Here is a 20,184-nt window from a genome sequence, read left to right as displayed (position 1 = left end):
TTAGTTAGAGATTAGCAGCCTTGATTTGCTGTCTGGAAGATAATTTGTTCATGATAGGGATGAGGATGATAACATGAATAAGCCCCTATAGCTTCTTCCTGTGGACAGTCCACTGATTTGCAGTATTTTGCAGTTACCATAATGACCCTTTGTCTCTACAGTCAATTGGGTTGACCATGTTATAACACAGATTGACAATTAAAATTGTCATAACCACTTTACCATTCAGGTACTTTTGAGTTTATGAATATCACTGAAATTTTCCAGAGAAGATTAGGAATACATGAACCAAAATACCTCCCCACATCAGCAGTGTATGTAGCCAATTTCATACTGACTGAGCACCAAGGATTCCTCTACTGTGGTCAAGTCCCCTTTGTCCATCATTATAAAGAAAATGATTGATTCTGATCATTTTTCCAAGAAAAAAATGTAGTTATAGTTTCTTAAACTCTCCAACCATCTTGATTTGGTGTAATGCACTGTTGTCCCTCTAAGGAATGCTCCTGAAAGTTTTACAAGTTAGTAAAATATTTGTTATGTGTCTGTTACGTGAGGAGCTATAGTAAGTGCTACTGTATGTAATGAAGAAACATATCCTGGCATACCTTTACCTTTTTCACAACATTGTGTTCTGCTGCATAGGTTGTGATATTGTATCATCAACTGCAACTGAGAGCATCTCAGATTCATAACCCAGTCTGTCTCCTTCCCTTCATTTAAAACATTTTTAAAAAATGTTTCTCCTATAAACACCTTGAAAAGAATATCTCTAAATTCTCAAGTATGAACTAGAAATTTTATGTCTCTGAATTTTTCCTTATTAAAGCAGTTTCTCATACTCTCCTGATCAAGCCATTGAGTTTTCCTAAGCTTGTGGATTCACATAGTGTAGTAATAAGTGCTTTCTTTGAAGAAAATGACTCCATCATTGGCTTTCCCATGCCACTGCCCATGGCTAGAAGCACAACTTCTGTTAATTCAACATGAGTCAAGAACTTACAGAAAGAAGTTTTCATCTCACGAAGCAAGCTTCCTGCCTAGTCAAAGCCACCCAGATAATGCAGATCAAATAACATTATAGTTATTTGTGACACTCATCCTGAATTTGAGAGTATCCCTAAATGGTTTGGAACTTTAATCAGTTCTTAATTGACCGAAAGATTTCTTGCTTAAATTAAATTTTCAGGAGAAACATACATGTATGAATGTGCTCTGCTGTGGAAATAACTTTCCATTTAAACAATATCATTTTCCTGAAATTGTGACATATAGGTGTCAGCCATGAGAACATAGGGATATTTCACTTATCCCTCAGGTTTAGGGGTTGATCACTATGTCTCTAAAACTCAGTAGTGTAGCTCCTGAGGCTAACACAAACACAGGGAAAAGAGTAGGATGTAATCCCTTGGTAATGAGGCCTTCTAGGATGAAGAATGCATACAATCATGAATAAATACGTTACTATAAAGTATGAAGAAGAAAACCTTACCCGAATCCAGAAAGTAAGCGACAGAAGAGAAAGAATCCATAGCCTTGGACAAATGAAGAAAGGAAGGCAAAGAATCCGTTGACAGACATGCAAATCAGAAGAGACTGTTTCCTTCCCACTTTGTCTGCCAGTCCTCCCCAGAAGAATGCCCCCACCATCATCCCGAGGTACACTATGCTGCCTGCAACACACAGAAAACAAAGAAACACATCAGAAATCGGGAGTAAATGACACATGTAAAATGACAGCAAGTGAACAACGAACAAAATACATTCCAGCATTTTGCTTGGGGACACGCCCTTAACAAATATGTCCTTTGGGATACAGTAATCAGTTCTGAGTTGAAAATTAAGCTATGAAGGGTACCTTGGGCTGCCATGACCAATTGCAAGGGTTGATGGGAAGTTATTTTCTCTACCATCTCATGCAGAAGAGGACCAGATGGTTGGGTCCCATCCCAGCCTTGTGAGGGTGATTAAACAGTAGGCAGACATGAGAAGTATCCACTCAAAGTAAACCTGGAGTTTGACTCACGGTCAAATCACCTTTGGTCTGAGTGTCCAGTGCATCACCATGACAAGACCAAGGTAGGAGACCACGGCAAAGGCCCCCAGGTCCAATTGTATGCCATACAGTGCCTCAAATCTCTGCCTGTAGCAGATGATCTGTGCCACAGCCAGACCCTTGGTCCCTGTAGAAGATTCCATGGTTTCTTTCTCTCTAGTCCTTCTTGAAAGCCCTGGCCCTTCCTTGGGAGTTAAGGAAAGTAGACTTAGAGATTACAAAAGTTAATCTTAAAGTGGTCTCTAGCTCTGATCCTCAGAGAAGACTCTTGGAGTGAGGAGCTTAAAGAGAGAAGAAAGAACTGTTAGTATTTTGGAAAAATGAAACTTATCATTGTTGGCTTCAATCCCTAAGGGAAAGAAATGGAAAAACAGTAGTTAGACAGAGGTCTCTCTTGCTGTTGCTGTGAGTATTAGACTCTAGATTCTAGACTGGGCTTGTGGGAGTCTGGTATGTTCTAATTCACTTTCTTCTAAAATACTAGATTCCCACAAGCCCAATCTAGAATCTTCCCTGGGATCAAATAATATTAGTTATAGTAAATATTAATTCAAAGGGATTTCTAAAAGGATATAAAATGTCTAAGGAAAATCACATAATTAATAAACAAAAGTTTGTGATATCTGGATGTGGCATTAAAAAACTTGTACTGGTACTTTCATCCATTTTTGTTTTTTCCTTCCTTTACCCAAGCACCACTTTCTAAGGCATATTTGAGATTCTCTATGGCATCAAAGTAAGAAGGTAAAAAAAAGCATTTCTTTATTGCTTTAGTTTTATTTGGGAAACATCCTATTTAAACATTCACTCCCAAATTAGTTTGCTAACCAGAGTTAATGAATCAATAAGAGACTCAGAAGAAAAACACTTGACAAGGCCTTACGACTCTCACATCAATGAGGATGCTTCCTTGCAGATAGCTGAATATACCCAACTACAGTGAATGGTGAATGTTGGGAGCAATTATAAAATCAGACAAAATGTAAGTTATTTTTAATTAGATTGGAATACTGCAAAGAGGTGGGTGGTCAAACTTTGCCAGAGTGTGAATGGCATATTTTTCTCTGAACCATAGGACTGACTATACACAGATTATCCTTCTCAATAGTGGTTACTCATGTCATGAGATCCAACGCATGTTCAGACAATGGTTAAAGAATGGATCAGCACAGTGCAAGGGAACTGCAAAAGCAGACAGACTCATTCAGGGAAATGCATATGCAGCATATCTCTTATTTATAGTATAAGAGGCTCAAGTTTGCCATTCATGTTTCTCAGAAGAATAACTGGTTGCTAAGCTTCTCTATAATAATGTCTGTGTCGTTAAAAAGACTACAAGTCAGAAAATGAGCGTCCATAGATAAGGAATGGCCTGTGGCTGCTGCAATATAAAGATTTGGAAATCTTTCTTGTACTCCCAGGTCCAGGAACAAAGTCTTCCCACTCTTTAGATCCTATAGTCTCTCTCCTTCTTGAGGGTAAGTCATCATGACAGTACACTAACCCAAGACCTTCTGAGGCCCACCATGATTACAATGTAGGTTGTGTCCTGGAGTACTGAGCATACTACAGAAAGTGAAGGCAGTACAGAGGCAAATTCTCTGTATTTAATTGATAGCCACTTACTACTTTTTCCTTTTTTTAAAAAAAATGCCTTTATTATTTCATTATAGTTATACATAATAATGGGGTTCAGTTTGACATAGTCATACATGCATGCAATTTAATTTCCTCCACTTCAGTCCCCAGTGCTTCCTCTTTCTTACTCTCCTCTGTCCTCCCATTCACCTTCCTCTGCTCTACTAGTCTTCCTTCTATTTACTGTATTTTTAAATTGGTGCTTCACATAAAGGTGGATTTCACTGTGGCATATTCATATATGTACATAGTATAATGTTGTCAAATTCATTTCACATTTTCTCCCTTTTCCCATCCCTCCTTAGTCACCCTCAATCTTTTCACTCTACTTCATTATCTTCCCTCTGTTTTCATGAGACCCCTCCCACCCCTTACTTTGCCCTAGCTTCCATATATGAGAGAAACCATTGAACCTTTGACTTTCTGAGTTTGGCTTATTTCACTTAGCATGATGTCCTCCAGTTTCATCCATTTACCATCAAATGCCATAATTTCATTTTTCTTTATGGCTGAGTTGTGTATATATATCACATTTTAAAAATAAATTCATCTGTTGATGGGCACCTGGGTTCGTTCCATATCTCTGCTATTGTGAATTGTGCTCCTATAAACATTGTTGTGGCTGTGTGAGTATGGTATGCTGATTTCAGTTTTTTTTTTTAATAAATACTGAAGATTTCTAGATTTTTGTGGAATCTTCACACTGCTTTCCAGAGTGGTTGTATTAATTTGCAGTCCTACCAAAAGTGTATGAGTGTACCTTCCTCTAACATCCTCACCAATATTTATTATTATTTGTATTCTTGATGATTGCTATTCTAAATGGAATGAGATGAAATCTCAATGTAGTTTTGATTCACATTTTCCTGATTGCCAGAGATGCTGAAAAATTTTTCATGATTTGTTGGACATTTGTATTTCTTCTTTTAAGATAAGTCTGTTTAGTTCTTTTGCCCCTTTATTGATTGGGTTTTTTTTTTTTTTTTTTTTTTTTTGGTTTTAAGTTTTTGAGTTCTTTATATATTCTGAATATTAACCTCCTGTTGGAGGAGTAGCTGGCAAAGATTTTCTCCCATTCTGTAGGCTTTCTCTCTATGCTTTGAATAATTTCCTTTGCTGTGCAGATCTAATTCTAGATCTTTGATCCACTTTGATTTGAATTTTGTGCAGGGTTAGACATAGGAGTCTAGTTTCAGTCTTCTACATATGGGTATTTGCTTTTCCCAACACCATGTGTTATTTATTTATTTATTGGTACTGGGAATTGAACCAGGGGTGTTTAACCACTGTGCCACATCCCCAGCCCTTTTTTTGTTTTTATTTTGAGACAGTATCTCACTAAGTTGCTTGGGGCCTTGCTAAGTTGCTGAGGCTGGTTTTGAACTTGTGATTCTCCTGCCTCAGCCTTCTGTGTCACTGGGATCTCAGGCATGTACCACTCTGCCTGGCAACACCATGTGTTTTAAGAGCCTCCAGCATCACTCTTCCTGCTCAGAATTTCATTGGCTGTTGTAGGTCATTTACTCTTCTGAATGAATTTTGGGACTGATTTTTCTAGTTCTGTGAGGATCATTGGCATTTTGATGGGATTTCATTGAATCTGTATAATGGTTTTGTAGCGTGGCCATTTTGACAAAATTAATGTGGCCCATTCAAGAAATGGGAGATCTTTTCATCTTCTAAGGTTTTCTTCAATTTCTTTCTTCAGTGTTCTGTAGCTTTCATTGTAGAGGTGTTTCACTTCCTTGATTAGATCTACTCCCAAATTGCTTTATTTATTTATTTACTTATTTATTTGAGGTTATCATGGATGGGATATTTTTCCTGATTTCTTTTGCAGCAGATTCACTATTGGAGTATAGGAAAACTATTGATTTATGAATGTTGATCTTGTATTATGCTACTCTGCCCAATTTGTTTATCAGCTTTAGAAATTTTCTGGTAACTCTTTGGGTCTTCCAGATATAGGACCATGTCATCAGTAAACAGAGATAATTTAACTTCTTTTTCATATTTGTATTCTTTTAAATTCCTTCTCTTCCCTGATTGCTCTGGTTAGCATTTCAAGAACTATATTGAATAGGTATGGCAAGAGTGGGCAGCCTTATCTCATTCCTAATTCTAGAGAAAAAGCTCAGTTTTTCTCCATTCAATATGATATTGGCTTTGGGTTTATTATATACAGCCTTTATAATGTTGAGCTAAGTTCCTTCCATGCCTAGTTTCCCCAGCATTTTTAACATTAATGGGTGCTGAACTTTATCAAAGGCTTTTTCTGCATCTATTGAGATGGTCACATGATTCTTATCCTTAATTTTCTTTAACTGGTGAATTATATTTGTTCATTTGTGTGTGTTGAACCAACCTTGTATCCCTGGGATGAAACTCACTTGATCATGGTGTCCTATCTTCTTGATGTGTTTAAAAATGCAGTTTGCTAATGTTTTATTAAGGATTTTTGTATATATGTTCATCAGGGATGGTCTATAATTTTCTTTATCTGATTTGTCTTTGGGTTTGGTATCAGGGTTATATTGGTTTCATAGCTTGCATTTGGAATTATTTCCTCCTTTTGTCTTTCATGAAATAATTTGAGGAAGACTGGAATTAAATTCTTCAAATGTCTGGTAAATTAGGTGGAGAACCATCTGGTCCTGAAGTTTTCTTTGTTGAGGGCTTTTAATTGCTGCTTTAATCTCATTGCTTGATATTGGTTTGTTTAGGTTTTCTATATCTTCCTGGTTCAATTTAGGCAGGTAATATGCACCTAGAAATTTGCTAATATCTTGAACTTTTTTTTTTTCTAGTTTATTGGCATATAAATTTTTAAGTTTTCATTTTCTTTTTGTTTTTTAGTGACACACAAGTTTTATCAAAAAATGCTTATGGGAAATGAACAATGCCAACATGCTTCACAGATAGTACCTCTACCCCTCTCCATGCTTCACCAAATAACACCTCTGTCCCTCTTGACACTACTCCAGTAAGTCCAGTGGTAACAGACTGGACAGATAATATCTCCATCCCTCTTGGTTCTAATTTAATGCCAGAGAATAGCACCCTCCTCCCCTCATGATGCCAGTGTTGTTAAATCCACACCAGTTACTGAAGAAAGAGGGGTTCGTAAGTTAAACAAAACAGCAGTGACATCACTAGCTTAGCTTGCTTTGTCGCATCGTGTGATCAACATCAAAATTGTTTCTAATGATCCTCTGTATTTCAGAAGTGTTCATGGTGATATCTCCTTTTTCATCTCTAATTTTATTAATTTGGTTTTCTCTTTATTTTTTTCTGGTTATTTTCACTAAAGGTTTATCAACCTAATTTATCTTTTCAAAGAACCAGCTCTTGGTTGCACTGAACTTTGCAATGTTTTTTATTCTCAATTTCATTAATTTTGGGTCTGCTCTTAATTATTTACTGTCTTCTACTGATTTTGGAATAAGTTTGTTCATCTTTTTCTAGGGCCTTGAGGTTTGCATTAGATAACTTATTTTATTTTTATTTGTTTACTGTAAACATTCAATTCTATGAACTTTCATCTTGGTACTACTTTCATACTGTCCCAGAGAATTTTATATGTTGTATCTTTGTTCTCATTCTTTGTTCTCTAGGAATTTCTTGGTTTCTTCTTTCATTTATTCTATGATCTGTTTCTAATTTAAAAGAGCATTGTTCAATGTTTATTTTTTATGTTATTTCTATAATTTTTCTTGCTATCAATTTTTAATTTCATTCCATTATGATCTGATAAGATGCATGGGATTATATCAATACTTTTATATTGGCCAAGACTTGCACTGTGAACTAGAACATGTCTATTTTGGAAATGGTTTCATGAGCTGTTGAGAAGAAAGTGAATTCAGCTGTTTTGGGGTGCAATTATGTGTAGATATTAGGTCCATTTGATTTATAGTATTACTTAGGTCACAAATATCTTTACTGATTTCATGCCTGTATGACCTGTCTATTGGTGAAAGGGGTATGTTGAAATCACCAGGTACTATTGTGTAGATGTCCAGGAGGGGGACCTGAGGGACTGGTTGTTGGTTCGGGGCTTTTGTCTCCCCAACTCTACATGTTGAAGTATTGTTGGAGCCTGCGCGAAGCTACTTTGTGTGTGGAGTGAGATGTGCTGTTCCTTGGTTGAGTTGTGAGTAACTCAGTCGCAGGATCTCTACCCCATGAACTTGTAATGCTGCAATCAAATTCCAGCTCATTTTAGAGAAAGGGAGAGCAAGGAAAAGCAATAGAGGTGGCAATCACAGTAAAGCTTAAAATAGATGTCCAGTGTCTACTATGACATCTATAACATGAATTTTCACTTGAATCGAAATGGTAATGAGTCAGCACTGGATAATAACCAAACGACATGAATGGGGTAGGAATTTTGTAAACTAAATAATTCTATCAGACAAGTGAAGAGAAAATAAAGTAGGGAGGCAAGAGTAAGTTTGAAATTTTTCAAAAATGAATAGAGGAGAATAAGGAGAGAGGTAGCAGGTGGCAGCTATAAAGGAGAAATAAACCAGGCACAGTGATTTGGGAAGCTGAGGAAGGAGGAGTACAAGTTCAAGACCAGTCTCAACAACTTAGCAAGGCCATAAGCAACTTAGCAAGACCCTGCCTCAAAATTAAAAAATAAAAATAAAAAGGGTGGGGATATAGCTCAATGGTAAAGCATCTCTGCGTTCACCCTCCAGTATATAAAAAAAAGGAGGAATAAAAAATAACTAAAAGTAATAAAGAGAGAGGAATAGGGAATAAGAAAATTTTGTTGTCAGAGGGGGAGGAAAGTGAAGACGGAGTAATAAGAGGAGCAAAGCAAAGCTATAAAAGAAAAAATGAAAAATCAAACCCACACAAAATATTACCTCACCAAAGTCAAAACAAGGTTAAATAACAACTGGGTGAAGAAAAGGGCAATAAAGTGAAATAAAAATTGTATGAATACATAAATATACACATATTTATATATACGTACATATGTGTACATACATATATTTCAAACCTATCGTCCAGCTAGAACATGCACATAGGCAGACACATACAACAGAAAAGAGTAAAAAATAAATTAAGTTAAAATTTAAAAGGGAAGTAAAGGGAAAAAATTCTTAGAAATAAAGGGCTTGTTTTCAGTGAGGTGGCTAAAACTGTTGTCAAGGATGGCTGCTCACTGCTTATGCTGTTGTGGCATTCCTTGCATTTCTTTCTGGACTCTGTAACCCTTTGATTAATGGCTAGAGGTTGTTAAATCTGACTCCTTTGTGTGTCTCACCAAGTTGCAGGCTGTGGTGACCTGGAGCCAAAACTGGTTGTAGTACCTCCCAGCTTCCTGCCTCACATACAGGATAGGGTAGACCGATCCATCCCCAGAGCAGGGCTGATGTAGAGTTCTCGGTGGAAAGTTCCAGCAGTTGGGATTTAGTTGTGGCTGTATTTTGGAACTTTCTTAGAAGGTATTTGAGATTAGATCCACACTCCTTTTTGCTGGGCAGATGCCGATCTCTACTAGAGACATGGGTCTCAGGGCCTCTTGAAAATTCCACTCCGAGGGTGGGGGATCTAACCTGCTGCAGGTGCCACGTATTTCACTGTCATGGATGTGAATTACCCAGAATCAGACCAGGAGTGCAGATGTACCTGTTTGTCTGGTTTCTGGTCTCTTCCCAGCTGCTCATTTGAGCCACCAGTGGGGGCTCTCTGCCCTTGGTATTCCCACGCTGGATCACCCTAATATGATCCTCTCTACACCTGTTTCAGTCATGCCGTTCCAGGTACACTCTGAACCCCACAACATGTAACTGCTGGGTCAGGCTGGAAAATCCCTTTATGAGTGCTCTATCTTCCTCTTCAATCATCGACTTGTCCCACCCACCATTTCTAGGTCAGTTGAGATCAACCTCCCTCTATTCCACAGGTTCCCCCAAGCCAATTTTATGTGCTGTATGTCCTTTCTCCCTGTGTTGCCCTTCCCTGATGTAGTGGCTTCCACTTTCTATTTTTTTTTTTTTAATACTAGTAAACAACAGGCCTTGCTATTACTCTGACTGGACATCTGTTTGTGCCAGGTGCTCTTTGAAGAACATACCATATTTTGGTTCATGTAATCTTCACCACAGTCCTGCAAAGTAGGAATTAACCCATTTCACAGATGAGGAAACTAAGACTCAGAGAAACAATGCAACTAGATCTAACAGGTAGAAAGTGGCAAATCAGGGTTGTGAAATGATGTTTCTCTGATTAAAGCCCCAGAGGTCTGTCTCAGAGCTGACATGCAGTTGGAATGCACCGGGACCCACCATTCTGGACCCTCCATTGGGACACTTTGGGTTTTCCCTTAATCTGGAAACTAAGCGGTTAAACTCTAAACCGGCTTCAGGGTGATGCTGAGTGCTATGAAAGAACTGTTGTGATTCCCAGGCTATTTCTGTTGCTAATGATTTTGAATATCACCACTCTTCTTTCTGCTAAGCTTACCTTAGGAACACCTGTTATGTATAAACCAGGAATCGGGTGGTGTAAAGCAGGCTCTCTGGACCTCGATTCTGTTCTGCCTTAAAGAAAGTGAATGTAAGTACCCAGGCAAGCATAGTTAACCTGGGTCTTGGCCAACTCCTTGATGCTAACCTCCCATGACTTCCCACATTCCTTCTAACACCCTGGCCTTGAAGGTATTTGGATGTTCAAACTCCTTAGAGAACAGAGCTTATAATCTGGGGAGAGTGGTTTATCAGAAAGTAAGCCAGAGGGAAGAATTCAGGTCAGAACCTTTCATGGCCTCCTGGGGCTATGCGACCGGGACAGAACAATGTTGAAGTGTCCAGCCATGTCCCTAGGCTCTAAGAACCTGATTTTCTCTTTCAAACTCCATCAAGATGGCTTAAGGAACTTACAACTCAGTAAGGGCACAAAACTAAATGAGTCTGAGCCCAGCCAGGAGGTGTGGCTCCACTGGAGGTGTAAACTGAAGCAGAGGGCGGGAGGCGGCTGCTAACTCTGATGTGGCCTCTGGGAAGATTTCACTATGAAGGGCACATCTGAGTGGAATCTAAACAATATGAAAGCGTACAAGATGGTGTTCAATTCCTCCACAACTGACAGGTTTATCACAAAAATGTATCTTGGGCTGTATCTTCTACTTCGGTTAAAATATGTCTAAAGATAATAATATTTTATGACTATGCTTGATTAGTATTGGGGATTCGTTTATTCCATCAGGCAAGCCATAGAGTCAAGCCTACCCAATAGCTTATTTGAGACAAACAGTGTAATTATAATGTTCATTTGTTGATCATGTGTTCTAATTAAAGTCAAACTTTGAATATTGGCAAAGGTACCAGGGAATAAAACTGAAATCATTCTGGGAATGTCAGAACACAAATGTATTTCCTGCCTGTTTGTGTTCACATTTCTGTTTTGTTTTCATGGTGTTACAAGGAGCCCCGGAAAACTCAGTGTGGATATGCTCTGGACATCCATGAGCCCTCTCTGTTCTCCATACTTCATGATGTTGCCACTGGCCTGCATTTAAAAGAATCTTAGTCTAAAGCCCTCATTTTACAAGTGGGACAACTGAGATTGTGAGAAGATGGAATTCGAAATTGAAACTTTTAGATCTTTGGTCCTCAAAGTATGACCCTTGGACTAAGGATCATGATAGAAATGCAGGCTGTTAAGACCTATTGAGGATTTGGAATCCTCACTGATCCCTGGGTGATATGTGTGCACATTGGAATCTGGAAGTGCTTTTAGTCTGGTGTATTTTCCACATAAGTAAGAAATGCAGTTCTTACTGAAAAGTAGTGTTTGTTTAATTCATGTTTGAGGGGAGAAGATGCAAACCACTGAATATTTTAACTCCAAAGATATTGGACAAGCAAGATCTTTCCGGATAAGCTGGAGGTCTCTCAAAGCCAAGCAGGAGTTGTGTACTTAGAAAAGGCTCACCTCCCTGGTGCCCTGCCTTCCAATTCAGTTCCAGGAAAGCAATGTTAAGAGAGCCCAAGCTGCGATTCTTGGATTCTTTCATGAATTAATGAAGATTTTAATTCAGTTGGGCTTTCAGGAAGTTGAACCAGATCTGAGAAACAAACTTGGCCTTCTCTTGCCATAGTTCAAGTGAAGGGTATTCTCAGCTAGTCCATTCTCTCAATCTTCAAAAGACTAAGAGGCCTAGGGCATGACTTTCTCATTAAGGTATTTTCTAACATGAGGGCTGGTTTCATTTTATTTGATCATACCCTCATTTCCCCTGATAAATATCACATTTCCATTTCTGTCTCTTTGCTAAGTTGCTTTTGATTCCGACAATCCCTAAGGAGTTATATCTCTTCCTCTTAACACCATTTTTAAACCACATTTAAACAACACATAACAATTTTAGGAAATGGTCTGTAGTGTTTTTCTCTTAGTAACTTTTAGCCAACCCATTTTTTAAAAAATTGGTTTAAGTACTTTGTCTATGACTAATGCGTTACTCTATAAGTCATTGCACTGTTTATTTATAAATTGATCTTCAAGGCAACATTCTGTGGTGGTATTTTGAATTTATGGAGAAATAATCTCTATAAGGTAATGAATACCCTCATCTTTTACACAGGGATTTTTTTGGGGTTAAAACAAAGTCAACTTGAAATAAAATGAACCTTTCTGAAAAACAATGACATTTCTGGGAATGGTCGAAAAGAAAAATATAATCTGTCCTATTTAAAGAATTAAGAAAAAAACTTAATTGCCCAAATTATGCTCAATATTTTCTACATATTGCTCCTCACACAAGAAACAGGTGTGTTTATTTTCCTAAACATAGAGTCTTCTCCCACAAAGGTGGGGTACCCCTACAGTTGAAGCCCACTGATGAAGACTCATTCCTTAACATAAACCTATGCATCAGGCTCTTCTAACCTCTTCTCGACTGGGTCCTGACTCTTGGATATATTATGTTTCATTTCTGCATTGCCCAATTGTAAAGCCTTAAAAAGTTGCCAAAGTTGCTGATGCTAAAAAGGGGTTAAAAATTAAAAGCCGCTGACAAGCTAAAATCAGCCTAGCTAAATAACAGGATGTCCTGGGCAGTAAAAATCCCCTGATTTAGGCTGATGCTAGAAATAACAAGGGACCCTCCTAACTGTGGTCAAGCTGACCTCCTATAGACCAGTGGTTATTGTGGTGGCTAAAACTTCGCAGAAGTCCAAAACATGTCCTGATGTGGACCATCAAGGACATAAACCACTTCAATTGGAAAAGAGAAACAGAGTCCCTTTGTTTTGAGTGTATAAAACAGCTTGTAAACTTGTGCTAGGGGTACTTGGCAGTCGACTGCTGAGCTGGTCTGTATCCAGTGCCCGAGCAGCGCTGCTTGAATTAATTGGCTCTTTCTGTGGTTGCATAGGGCTTGGTCTCCGTCGTGGTTTCTTTGGGGGTCCTGGGCTTGAGCGTGACACCCACCGTGTGGTCGGGGCACTACAGAATTTTAGCGGGAATCCTGCTGAGTCAGAAACTACCATCCTGGACATCTGACCATCCTTGATAACTAATCAGGTTCCTCATCCTCCACACCCCCCAGTTGATGTCTACTTCCCTGCCTGCCTTCAGCAAGGATCCAGTTAGGTTGATTTAGCTGGAATCTCTCTTACTTCTGATGTTTCCTCTTAGTTATTTCCCATCCATAACCTTCCTGGGATCCTTGGGACCCAGATCCTTGACTAGAAACTCCCACTTTTCCTTGTTTTTTTAAGGAATTAAGCTCAACTTCTCTTTTCCACTTCAAACCCTCTCTCCTGCAGTGGTCCCTGCGCCTATTGTGATGGCCCTGAATAAAGTCTGCTTTACTTGACTTAGTTCTTTTTCATAAACTGCTTTTTTTTTTTGCCATATTTTTATTGGTGCATTACAATTACACATAATGGTGGGATTTGTTGTTGCATGTTCATACAAGCAGATGATATGCCCTATTTTAACAAGTATCACAAATAATTTTTCTTTTCATACTATTTTTCACTTAACCAACCCAATAAATTAGCCAACAAACACACCAAAACCTGGAAGCTCTTTCCTTTGACTCATCCACTTTCTTTCTGCTTCCATCAGCAGCAGTGCATGCTTAACAAGGGCTAATTGTGTTTGTACCCAGACAGTTTATGCCAGTTCTGTTTGTTATTAATTATGCATTTAACTGAATAATAGTTATATATATAGTGAAATGTGTGATTTATGTGAAAGAAAAGGGAGCTACTACTGTGAAAATGAACTTAAGGAAGACTTGGGAAAGATGACCTGCAAAGAAAATCATTGCTGTTAAATAAGTCTGAGCAAAATAATTGTAAAATACTGGGAAAACCATTAAGATGAGGATTGTGTGCTCTGTTTGAGGCTCATGTGTCTTTAAGTTGTCACTCATCATGAAATAAATTTAAAACTGAAAATCAGAGGTATATAATGGCTCAAATGACATAGACAGGCATTAGTGAACTCCAGTTTGAAGAACCTGAGTCAAAGAAAAGTGATTCTGGATTCAAATGAATGTATGCCAATATGTCCAAATACCATGTGTAAGCACTATGCATGTTTCACATGTGTTCCTGCTTTACCAACTTTTCAATTAACTAATTATTGGACCAGATTTAGTCAGGCCCAGTGTTACTTACGATGGGCCAGGAGCTCCCTGAAGGCATGCTTTGTGCTTAAAAAAAAACCAGGTTTTTATAAGCCATTGGTCTAGTCACTAATTGGTTTATCTTACTACAAAAGGCAATCCTGAAAACATTATATCCTTAAGGTCAATTCCAGGGTTCACAGCCTACCTCTCCCCAATTTCCCTAAAGGAAGATTCCTTTATTATTATTATTATTATTATTAATTATTTTAATTCTGTATTAGAAAAATTTCTGGAGTAAGAGTCAAGACATTCATGACTAATTCTAATTCTTTCTCTAATAACTAGTTGTAAGGTTTCAGATCAGTCAATCAGCTTCCTCCTGTGCCGGGGTGGGCCTGGATAGTGGGTTGGTTGGCCCTGCAAGGCTGGCCCAGATTTTCCCTTCTGTCAAGGGGTTGGGGGGCGGGGGGGACATTCTCTCCCTGGCCTCTTTCTGCTTACCTACTGATATGGAAGCTTCCACAACTGCTGTCCTGTGGTCACTGCTCCTAGACCCCAGATGGTTCACTAAGTGTGGCCTTCCCTTGGCCAGACCCCATCACAGTCCATAAGAGGCTGATTCTAGGTACCACTGACCCTCTCTCCAGCTGCCCCTACTCCTGCTCACACTCAATACTAAGAAGGCTGCAGGGCCTCCTCTTTATTTACAACTTGCTGTTTCTTAACATCTCTGGTTTCAAATTCTGTACCTGAATTAGAAATAATATAAAAAACTTAAGTTCAGTTCTTCTTCCTATTGAATTCTTTCATTAAAAGTACTGAGAACTGAGCTCATTATTAAAGCAATGTAAGTTGAAGTGAGAGAAGAACTATTGTTGTTGTTTTTACTGTTTTAAAAAAATCAAATGCTATTATTGCACTGGACTGGGAAAGTGCATCTTCATTCCACTACCACTTAGCACTTTAACTTGGTGTCAGGCAGCAAGGAGTTAAGAGCCCAGGCCTTGAAACAGATGGCCTAGATCTGAGTCCTTGCTTTACTGTTCCTGGCTGTATGATCCTGGGTAAGTTACTTAATTTTCTTATGCTCCAGTTTTCTCCTCAGTATAATGGGGCTAATAATAGTAACTATCTCACACAGGGTTTTTGAGGGATTAAATTGGATAAAGCACTTAGCACTTTGTGAAATGAAGTTGCTCAATAAGCAACAATTACTAATATTTCTATTGGTGTGAGGTACAGTGGGAAAAAAGGGAGAAAGCAAGGAGGGGATGGGAGACGGACAACAGGAAGAAAAGGAGAGGGTTCTGAAACAGTGTAGAAAGTGAAATGACAACTTAATTGCCTCCCTCAGTTCATGTTCTGAAAAGAAACTGCATACTTAAAACAGCTCCAGAAGAAATCTAAGTTTTTTATCTGAAAGACATACATGATTTTTCACAAGTTAGAACTATTGGAGCTGGAGCTGGGGATATAGCTCAGTTGGTAGAGTGCTTGTCTCTCAAGCACAAGGCTGGGTTCAAGCCCCAGCACCACGAAAAAAAAAAAAAAAAAAAATTGAGGACTGGGGTTGTGGTTCAGTGGTAGTGTGCTTGTTTGACATGTGTGAAGCCCTGGGTTCCATACTCAGCACCACATATGAATAAATTAATTAAATAAAGTTCTAAAAATTATTTTAAAAAAGAACTATTTAAATACACAATTAATAAGCTTCCCCTAAAACCAGTTGCTCACTTTTTTTTCCCCAATGACTATTTTTAGTAGCCACAGGTAGGTGCCATTATGTGTTCAAATAGATCTATGGAGTTTCACAAAGTCAAATAAAACCAAAGGAAGTAATAACATCAAAGACATATGGGCAAAGGGGAAAAAGCTCTAATTTGCATTGGAGAATGTTTACAACAATAGTCAGTTCACCTTAGCTCGAAAGAACTGTAAATATCAGATGTAGTCTACAGTATATCTTGAGTTTCACATTTTGAAAGTCTGACATTTAAGCGTGTTAGTCCAGGCAGAGACAAGCTGGCTGCTTATTTAGGCAGGTAATGCTGGGTCAAGCAACACTGCTACTTGGTACCTCTGTCCATCTGGGCACAAAACAGAATACAAGGGTCAAAAACACTTCCACCTAATCCAGTAAGCAAGCAGTCTGTAGGAGATTCCTAATAATGAAGCCCAATCTATTCTCTAAGGTCTTCCCTCACATGGCTAGGCTACAGCATGCCACTGAATGGGGCAAGAGATAGTAAAATATATATATTTTTAATTTGTTCTTTTTAGATATACACAAAGATAGAGTGTGTTTTGACATATTACACACACATGGAGTGTAACTTTTCATTCTTGTGGTTGTACATGATGGGGAGTTACACTTATGATGTATTCATATAAGATCATAGGAAAGTTTTATGTCCAATTCATTCAAAATATTTTTTGAATTCTGCAGGCTCCCATAAAGGGAGCCTGGTGTCCCACCTGGTATTCAAAGTGGTAAAAGAAAAAAAATCAAATCTTAGAAATCAAGAACATTAAAGCGAGTCACGTGTGGTGCATCATGGATATTGGAATATCTGTCCCACCATCAGTGGCATCCCTGATCTGCAAGCTTTGCCCCCCTCCAAGACCCGTGCTGAGGGAGAAAATGCACTCTTTACTAATCCTTATCACTGATTCAACAAGTGGAGTAAGTGATCATGAATTCCACAGCTCTTGGTTGAGCTCCTGCAAACCAGGCATCTTGCAAGGTATGAGGAACAAGGAGGGAGGAGAAGCCCACAGACCTGGGAAGGATATAGTCTTCATTTCCACTTCAGAAGCTCAGTGCCAAGTGCAGTGAGGTTTGTAAGATGCTGGTTGCACATTGACTCATCTAGGGAGTTGTAAGAAAACACAACAAAACAAAACTGGGCTGCCCAGGACCACACCCAGGATTTCTCCATGTAGGGTGGGGATCAGGTGACTATATTTTTTAAAAGCTTCCCAAACGATTCTAAGGAGAAGCCAGGGCTTTGAACCTTTATTTTCCAGGGAGATTAAAAACATACAAAAAGTAATTACCACAAAATGAAACATGTGCTGTAATTAAGGTGCACAGATTATGCTTAAGGGGAAAAAAGGAAGAGGTGACTTAATTAATTCTAGGGAATTCTGAAAAGCTTCACTTACAAGGTGATGATTGTGCTGGACTTTGAACCATACACCATGAACAAGAGTCTTCCAGTAAAAGGAGCACACTCAGGAAAGTTCTAAGGTAGGAAAGAAGATCACATTCAAAGGTGTGGTGGTGGGTCAGGGCACACGCATGAGGAGGGCCCCAGTGGTTCCGGGTGGATGAAGTCTAAAATTCCTGAGTGTGGGTCAGTGGCAAGAGGCTGGAAGAGAAACTGGAGTCAACTGGAGAAACTGGGTTTTATTCTTCAGGCAACTGAAACACAGATTGGATATCATCTGTACTCAAGGAGATCATTTCAGCAACCATGCAGACAATAAACAGCAAGGACAAAAGATAGGTAAGAGGGGATGGGAGAGGAGAGAATGGCCACCAGAACTAGGGCAGGTAACTGAGGCTTCTGCAGTAGCAGGGGCACAACATTAAAGGAGGTCCTCACTCCCAGGTGCAAACTGTGCACTTGCACAATCCTGGAGGTGAGTGTTGCCTTATATCTTGTGTCCAGGCACCTCACCCTCTCCTCTTCATCTTGGTCCTGGGAAGAAGACCAGCTAAAAGAATACCACTGCACAGATAACTCCAGTGGCCAGGAAAGATGATGGTGACCTGAGGAGATCAGAGCAAAGGACAGATAGCATAGATGATGAATGACTGGGTCAGGAAGATGGGGGCTAATTCAAAAGGAAATAAAATGCTAATACCTCCAGAACACTTCCCCCTCTCCACAACCTGTCACCAAGGTTACCTGCCTCCAGGGAATTGTTCCTCCCAGCAAGGAGATATTAATGAGTACCCACTGGGCAGCTCCTTTCCTGCCTTTGGTCATGTAGGCAGGATGGCAGGAGAGGGATTGAGAAAAAAGGAAACCTGAAACCTATAAAAGGGGCAAGATACCCCCCACTCCTTCAGGGACTAACTCTAAACCCCCTACTTTCCAGAAAAGTCTCTATTTCTCTCTCTGTTCTATCCTTTACATAAAATTTGTTTTCTCTCCTTGTCATTTCTTGGGTGTTTAATCTTCAGTACGGGAGAACAAGGACCCAATTGGTCTAAGGCTGTGGCAGGAAGTCAGGAGAAGAGGGAAAAGGCTATACATCTTTTTAGTAGGTGGAGTCCACAGTTTCTATAAACTGAGGGGTGAGCAAGGAAGAACTGAAGTTGACAGTGGGGTTTTGGCTCAGGATAGGTCATCATAAAACAAATGGAGACAGAGGAGGGCAGGTTCAATAGGAGCCATATCTTAAACAAGTGAGGAAGATGTTCACATCAGCAACACTCATACGATAGGTGAACAGGCAGAGTAGTGCTTTACAGGCAAGCCAATAAAACAATGATCAATATCATCAGGAAGTGCTTTGTGAAAGAAGCAGAGCTTGAGTTAAGCCTCCAAAAGAAAAAAAAAATGAGGAAAGGGAATCCTTTGTATACTGTTGGGAATTATATGTTGGTGAAGCTATTATGAAAAAAAGTAGGGAGTTTCCAAAATAATTAAAAACAGAACTACCATATTACCAGATGACCCAGGAATACCTCTTTTGGCTCTATGTCCAAAGGAAATGAAATCACCATCAAGTAAAGATAACTGCATTCTTATGTCGATTGCAGCATTATTTACACTAGCCAAGACACATGGCCAGAGTTTCTATCCACCAGTGACAAAAAGTGGTATATACGTGAAAATATATTTATACACATAATATAATATCATTAAGCTTAAAAAGATGATTCTGCTATTTACTGCAACATGGTTGAGTCTACAGATCATTATGCTAAGTGAAATAAGCCAGACTTGGAAAGAAAAACACTGCATGATCTTACATGTGGAATATTTTTCAAAAAGTTAAATACACAGAGATAGACAATAAAATTCTAGGAACATAATTGGTGGGGGAGAAAATGGGGAAATATAGGTCCAAGGGTACACAGTTGCAGATAAAAAGGTCTGGATAAAAAAGTCTGGAAAGCTCATGTTCCACATGACTGGAGTAAATAATATTGCATTGAATTTGGGATTTTGCTAAAGAGTACATTGTAGGTGCTCTTGACATGCACTAAACACAAAGGGGTAACTATGTGAGATGAAGAATGTATTAGCAGCTTGACTATAATAAGCATAGTATACTATATGTAAATATATCAAAACATGTTTTGCTCTTAAACATACATTATGAAAAAAGCAGGATCTGAATAAGAGAATAGGAGAAATAGCATTCTTGCTTACTTTTAGCCATTTCTAACTGCCCTGGGTCAGGTCTAGGGTGAGAAGCATGAGAAAGTGGGGCAAGTTAAAAGAATAAGGAGCTGTTTGTGTGTGAAAAGAAGTACAATTAGGATGGATGAGTAAGAGAAAGTCCTTAAATATCAAAGAAAAAAATTTACATTGCTTACATAGATGGAGGGGAGCTGTTTATGGATTTCTGAATAGGGAATTAATGCAATCCAACATGACACTTTAGAATCACAAACTTTTCTCTTTTTTTCCCATAGTTTTTAAGTTGGTGCATTATAGTTGTACGTAATGGGTGGATTTGTTGTTGCACATTCATATATGCATATAATATAATGATATGATTTGGTCATTATTATTCCCCAATATTTCCCATTTCCCTTCTCCCCTGGTTCATTTCCTCTACTCTACTGATCTCCCTTTGGCTTTCATGAGATATACCCCCATCTGTCTTTTCCCTTTACTCTTTAGCTTCCACATACAAGAGAAAATAT

General features: G+C 38.8%; 1 protein-coding gene and 1 long non-coding RNA gene across 3 annotated transcripts in view; one reads left to right on the top strand and one right to left on the bottom strand.

Moving 5' to 3' along the window:
- Nucleotides 1–20,184, top strand: part of LOC306664408 — a 1,052,029-nt gene that overhangs the window by 731,237 nt on the left and 300,608 nt on the right. The gene's annotated exons all lie outside the window — the stretch shown is intronic.
- Nucleotides 1–20,184, bottom strand: part of SV2C (synaptic vesicle glycoprotein 2C) — a 255,087-nt gene that overhangs the window by 127,091 nt on the left and 107,812 nt on the right. For both annotated transcript variants that reach the window (XM_079145201.1, XM_079145200.1), the window contains exon 3: nt 1,493–1,673. In XM_079145201.1, coding sequence (XP_079001327.1) covers nt 1,493–1,673 — 181 coding nt within the window. The remainder of the gene's footprint in view (nt 1–1,492; nt 1,674–20,184) is intronic.

Source organism: Sciurus vulgaris (genome assembly GCF_902686455.1).
Source record: "Sciurus vulgaris genome assembly, chromosome: 6".
Lineage (NCBI taxonomy): Eukaryota > Metazoa > Chordata > Mammalia > Rodentia > Sciuridae > Sciurus > Sciurus vulgaris.
The sequence above is the reverse complement of the archived record's forward strand: the minus strand, read 5'-3'. Positions and strand labels throughout refer to the sequence as shown.